The 6872-nt window shown below is 37.2% G+C and overlaps 1 protein-coding gene across 2 annotated transcripts in view; it reads right to left on the bottom strand.

The window, feature by feature from the left end:
• Window positions 1–374: 374 nt before the first annotated feature.
• The window catches only part of LOC124622055 (probable ATP-dependent RNA helicase DDX49), a 56944-nt gene continuing 50446 nt past the window's right edge, over window positions 375–6872 (bottom strand). Inside the window, exons 6-9 of one of the 2 annotated variants that reach the window (XM_047147620.1) lie at window positions 3211–3377; window positions 2252–2406; window positions 1872–2072; window positions 375–732 (exon numbers count right to left, since the gene is read on the bottom strand). In XM_047147620.1, the coding sequence (XP_047003576.1) occupies window positions 500–732; window positions 1872–2072; window positions 2252–2406; window positions 3211–3377 (756 nt within the window). In that variant the 3' untranslated portion in view covers window positions 375–499. The remainder of the gene's footprint in view (window positions 733–1871; window positions 2073–2251; window positions 2407–3210; window positions 3378–6872) is intronic. The other variant, XM_047147621.1, reaches the window with a different exon arrangement.

Here is a 6872-nt window from a genome sequence, read left to right as displayed (position 1 = left end):
AACCACATTACAGTCCAACTTCCTGAATTAATTCACTTCATGTTTTCTTTCTCAAATTATTTATTATCACCACATTGAATGAAACTCCAGATAGAGATTAACTATTTACAAATAATCTTCTGTAGCAGGTGCGTATTATTGTATCAATTTAGAGGTAATTGAAGATGCCAGGTAAAACACTTAACTGGGTCATAGTGTGACAAAGGCTATTAGTAAGAAGCAGAGATGGGAGAGAGGGGGGGGTGGAAGGGGAGAGAGAGAGAGAGAGAGAGAGAGAGAGAGAGAGTGTGTGTGTGTGGGGGGGGGGGGGGAGGAGAGGCCCCCTTGCCTTAAGCTACACTAAGATAAGGAAACAATAAATAACAAAAGTTTAAAAGCTGTTTGCTTCATTTAATTACAAAAATAAACATTCTTTATCTACAAATTTATAATTGCCTTTCTCACTGTACATTAGTCAACAACTGCTGGATACATACAAAGCTGAATGAAGGTGAGAAAGTCAACTGACATGTTCCCTCTTCTTGAAGTTCTTACTCAATTTCTCCTTTCTTCTCTTTCTTTTAAGCATCTTTCTCCTTTTCTCTTCTTCTTCATCTGGATCTTTCCCCTCAAGGATTAGCTTCTTTCTTTTGTTAATCATTTTTCTCTCATAAAAGTCTGTTTCATCAAGCTTGATCTCTGCTTCTCTCTTAGTAACGGACACCTGTGTGAATATCTTTGCAACTTCTTTATCTGTAAACATAAAAGTTTTGAAAAATGAAAGGTGTAGCAATTAGAAAATAAAAAGAATCAAGTGTTTTGTGATGTTCTGTAACAACAGAAAATTAACAATTAAAATTTTTTCTTTAAGAGTTTCTAGGAGACATGAAACTTTTATAATCTACCTGAATTAATTCCATTAATGCTAGTGTCAGTTGCTCCATTTGACAAAGAGAAAATAATTAAAACTGAAGTATTTTTCTATGCTTTATCCTGCTTATGACTGGGACTTGCTATCTATCGATTCTATTGATCCAGAACTATTATGCCTTTCTTCAAATGATTACTGCACTGTGCCTCTTTTAAATGGAACATAAAAGTGAAAATTCAATCCAGCAGCTTCTGGAATAAACCCACAATGTTTTGAATGAGGAAATTAGTTAAGTTAATTTGACATTTTTGAGCTTAGCGCAATTATCAGAATATTTCCTGCTTACACTGGTGAAATGTTGCTACAGCCAAATGAATATGCTGCTCTCTCTCTCTCTCTCTCTCTCTCTCTCTCTCTCTCTGTGTGTGTGTGTGTGTGTGTGTGTGTGTGTGTGTGTGTGTGTGTGTGTGTGTGCGCGCGCGCGCACACGTGTGATGGGAGGGGGGGGAGGAAGCTGCTTGTATCTGTTCTAAAACGAATATAGTAGCACTCTCGAACTCTTTCTAATGAATATTACATAACTCACATAAAATAACATTGTGGCTGACAGAGTACAGTGGTGAGGCCATTGATCACATGCAGCCAATCAGATATGACAAGGCTCTGCATGTACCTATAAGACAGGGAACACAGCAGCTCATGGCGCTTGAGAAAGAACTACATTTGGCTTGTAGCACACCACTGCTTGCTAGACTCAGATATTTATCTGAATTAAAGCATAAAAGTATGTATTATTTTCTTACTCACTGTACATTTTCTTCCAGAACTGCAAAATTCAAGTAAAACATACATACACTACACTGTAAATTTCTCAATATTCATCTTTATATCTTTCCACAAAATTCCTCTCATTAAATTTACCACAAAAATCTGTTGTATTATTCACCTGAGTATGTTACAGGGAACTGAACAGTTGTCTGAAATACTGGAAGAAAACCCTGCATTAAAAAAATACACTTACCGTCGACATCATATTGTTTCAGCTTTGTGTTGATTCCATTTTCAATTGCATGAACAAGGTGAATGTCATATGGTGAAACCAAAGATATTGCTACACCAAAGCGACCTGCACGAGCAGTTCGGCCAACACGATGGATATAATCTTTTGGAATGTTAGGCAGAGTGTGGTTAATAACCAGCTCTACAGCTGGTATATCAAGACCTATAAAACACAGAACTCACTTCATCACAGTCTTGCTATGAATTCATTTAACATGACATCTGTAGTACAGTTAACATGGATATTATTAATAAGTCACTTTGAACAAAAAAGAGAATTTTGTACATTCAGTATGTACACTAATAACCTGTTTCAAGGAAGTATGAAATATGCGTACAAACCTCTGCTAGCTACATCAGTGGCAATTAAAATTCTAACAACATTGCTCTTGAATTTTGCAAGTGCTGCCAGTCGTAGCTTTTGTTGCGTCATGGAATGTAATGAAACATTTTCAAATCCAACTTCATTTAGCGTCATCGACAACAACTGACAATTCCTGCAATGTTTCAAAATATCAACAGGTTAAAATAATGTTGATGACTGTAGAAAATATTGTACTTATGGATATTCATCTGATAGATGTGGATATGTAAAGAATGTAATAAGGCAGATCATGAAGGATACAGTTTGACGTCTTGTAAATTATGATCAGTTTGATACAATTGCGAGCATATTTTTATTAATCTCATTTTTTCCATGATATTTAAACTATTTGTGCTACTGAATTTGGCAAAAGTTTTTCTGAGCCATGTCACATAATGGCACTGAGGCTAATGCCAGAATTCTTGAAAGAGAGAATAGCAGTTTAAAAAAAGGGCTTAGGAAATGGATTCGGACAGCATCAGGGCTGCTTCAGCATGGGTTCAAGAAGAATCAGTCTACCAATGGCACCCTTATCAAGCCAGAGAACAGACTTCCCATTGTGGACATAATATATTTTTATCAGTAGTGAGATAGGATGTGAGCTGGAGTATCACAAAAGTTACATATTCCTACATATTAAACAAAAGAAGATTGGGAGCTTACATTTTTTAATGTGTGATATCTCACCTGATACTCAAATTATTTTGATCACTATAATAGGTCTTATTACTGTACTGCAATTTAGGTAACAGACTGAATATAGTTGTAAGGAAGGATAGGAATAGAGTTGGGTATACATTTCCAGGCCTGATCCAAGCAATGCAAAAAATACAATCAAACTTCACAGTATACAAAGTAAAAGGCCTTAAACTGAATGAAACTATTACTTTAAGATTTTATACTGTATCAAAAGTGAGACCAATACAGAAAGACTTACTTGCACGTATCAGTGAAAATAATTACAGAGCCTTTTTCATGATGTTGTCTGAAAGTTCGAATTGTTTCGACCAAGTACCCATCTCGTACATCGTGTGGGCAAAGAACGTAGAACTGTTCTAGTTGATCAACTGTAGCAACTTCAGTCTTATCTTCCCACATAAATACCTGGAATAAGTAGTAAAACAATAAGTAAAAAAAATTGGAGGTTAAGATAGTGTGGGCTCTAGTGCCCTTACTAAACCATATAAAAACACTGTAGTTACAAGTGAGACAGTGAAAAGGTTTCATTAGAATTAGATGCATTTCCCTCAAATCTGTACACTTGCACAAACTATGCTGCCTACCAGTTCCAAAACTTTTAATAAAAGTGAAAAATTCAACAGAGATAATTAAAGCAACAAGTGTTGGTGGTGCAAGGGGTAGGGTGGGGAGCGGCATTGTGGCCAGCCGACTTGCATTGTACAATTTCTGCCTATAACTTTAGGTTCAGATCCAGCTAATATGTAACATTTTAAAATTGTTACCCGATTTGTCTGGTTGTTAGTTATGTAGAAGGCAAGTATCCACTGAAGTTTGCTTCTGCCCTTTTGTCAAAATAAAAACTGCAGTTGAAATGGACAGCCAAGGAATCACCCTTATAGGAACCATCAGTGTGGTTTCCTACAATACAGTAAAATAAAGACTTAAAATCAAATGTGTACCTAAAATATGATGAGTTAAAAGCCACATCTGTAGATAGCTAAAAAATAATTGCATCCAAAATCGACATGGGAATCTAACGTTATTATCTGCTCCAACCTTGGGGAACAAACTGGTATGGGTCATGTCTATCTCTAAAAATTGTTGATAACAAGTGATTTTATAAGTCTTTTCATTAGTGAATGAAAATGATATGTTTTGTGCATGCCTGCTAGATGGATAGTATATTACACATTTGTCATGTCATATCATATCATGAGGAGCCGCTGTCTGTTGTTAAGAATGCTTATCAGCCTCAGTAGAGGTGGCAATCACACGTCCTTAAAAGGATATATAAGACTGACAAACCCCACTGCATGCTTAAATTGTAGAAGTGTCCTTCCTCTACAATTCAGAAAAATGATTATAGATTGTGTACAGTTTAAAATGACACAAACTGATTTCTTGATTGAGAGTTCAAAGTCTTCCTCCTTCATCCCTTTTTACTGCCTCATAACAGGCAGTTGCAGCTCACAAGTTATGACAGTGAAAGAACAACAAAATGCAACAAAACTTTCTACAAATAACCACCACTGGACAGGATTTTTTTACTATGGGTGTTATATTGTTAACAACATCAGAGCACCACCCTTACAAAAAATCTTTAATAAAACTGTTCTTATGCTAAAAGTGATGATATAGGGTTTTGTTGACTCAATAACATTTAAACTTCTTAACATAAAGTAAGGAGTTTTCATTTTCATTATTTTGACAGACATTTATGAGGCATATCTGGAAAGCAGGTACTGTTCTGGCAAAAAACTCTTTTTTTTTCATACCAACATTATTTTTACAAGAAAGAGCACTTCTTAAATTATTTTTCTACATAACTGCCACCACTGTTCAGACAACTGTCATAGCGGGAAACCCACTTTCCTATACCCTCTTCATAGGAAGACGCCACCAGTGAAGGACACTGATGAACAATGTTTTTTACATCCATATTGTTCCTCTAAAATCTCACTTCAACTCAAGAAAAAATGATAGTCAGAAGGTGTGCAGGTGACTGAACTGCTCCCAATCAAATTAATGAATAAGGTTTTAAGTGGCACCAGCTGAACAGGGATGTGTGGTATCATGAATCAACACAACACCTTGACTGAGAATTCCACATCTTCTGTTTTCAATTCCGTGCTGAAGTTTTCTCAATGTTTTACAGTATTGTACCACAATGAAGGCACTCAACAAGCAGAATGCCCAATGCCTTCCACAGAACAGTGGACATGATTTTTTGTGATAACAATAGAGTTTTGAATTTTTGGGTTTTTGGAGGTCTGTGAGTACCTCTACTACATCGACTTGTTTTGATTTTGGAGTGATGTGACAAACCAAAGTTTCACCACCAGTCACAGTTCTGTTTAAGAATTCATCTCCCTCATCACCGTACTGGGTAAGAAACGTCAAAGCACTGCCACGTTTCTTCATTTTGAGGACATCTGCAAGCATTTTCGGAACCCAATGGGAATGCAATTTGAGAATATTTAAGAGATTTGTGATAATCTCATGCAAAACAGTCTTTTTTAATTAATTTGTGGACACTCATCACAAAGCATTCTTATTGTGAATCATCTGGTCTCACTAATTATCTCATTCACTTTCCCAACAAAAGCATAATTGACAACAGAATGGTTGCCCACTCCATGTTTAATCATGAACACTGGTCCATCCATCACTGAACTGTCTCACCCATTTTCTCACCATTCCAACAATCATTACACTTTCACCATAAATCTCTGCAAGATTACTATGAATTTCAGCTGGCTTAACATTCTTTGCATTCAAAAACCACATTACAGAACACACTTCACAGTCACCTGGCTTAGACACTGTCTTAAACATTCGGAATGATCACTAACAAATGTAAACACAACACAATACAGCTATAATGGCATCAGTGGAAAGACAGTGAACCAGAGGGAGACACTAGATTCACATCGGTGACACTTCTTTCTGACATCACCATGACGTGTACATGATCAGATTCGACTGTCAGGGATATCTATCAACTTTTGAGGTAGTATGAAGTTCTGGGAAGTGGGAGAAATGATACTGGACCTTGTCACTTAGTTGAATCTCATATTTGAGCAGTTTTAAATTATGACGTACTCATTTAAGAAAAATATGTTCCGTAATATTTGATGTTATGTACATATAAGAGGTCTCTCTCTCAGGAGTAAGAAGTCATGTCAATAATTGATAAATTAGGCATGAAGCATGCAAATGCCAGTTAATATTCAAAATATGTTGAGCTCAGCAAAGAAAACGAACGAGCGACCAGGGCAGACAAGGCAGTTACACCGACGCCACCACAGACGCCAACGCCAGCCTCTCAGCGACTGCCAACGTGCGGCCGCGGGCGAGGACCACGGAGAGAACGCCTCGTGGGGGAAAGGGATTTAGGACGGCCACCCGCCCTCAGGAGCTCAGTTCATCAGCGCACCTGATGATGGCGACATGTCTGATTGCCGAAATATTGTGCCCATTGGAAACTATGGACCGGTGGTACAGCCGTGGACTGTTCGAACCCTCCATCTCTGTTTACAAGTCCATTAGCTAATTTCATCTCAACTGATTCCTTAACAACACTATCCCAATAACTGGAAGTTCACAACATGTTCTGTGTTGACGTATTTCATATGATGATTGGTACAAAGGCAATGCTCTGCAACTGTAGCATTGTCTACCACAGTTTTAAATTTCCTTGCACAGTATGCTCTCTTGTATTTGTGCCTTGAAAATCACAAGATGTTCATCTGTCGAAACACTGGCAGCTGCATTCCAGCAAGTTGTTTGTTTGAGACATGTAAGCCTACATATTCTTCCGCCAGACAGATAATGTTCATATACATGTGAATACTTTCTATACTAGAATTCTTTTCAACAATGGCTGCTAACATGAGAAAAACATATAGCAAAACAATG

Source organism: Schistocerca americana, chromosome 7 (genome assembly GCF_021461395.2).
Source record: "Schistocerca americana isolate TAMUIC-IGC-003095 chromosome 7, iqSchAmer2.1, whole genome shotgun sequence".
NCBI classification, from domain to species: Eukaryota; Metazoa; Arthropoda; class Insecta; order Orthoptera; family Acrididae; genus Schistocerca; species Schistocerca americana.
Note: the sequence above shows the minus strand (reverse complement) of the source record. Positions and strands in the feature narration are given on the sequence as shown.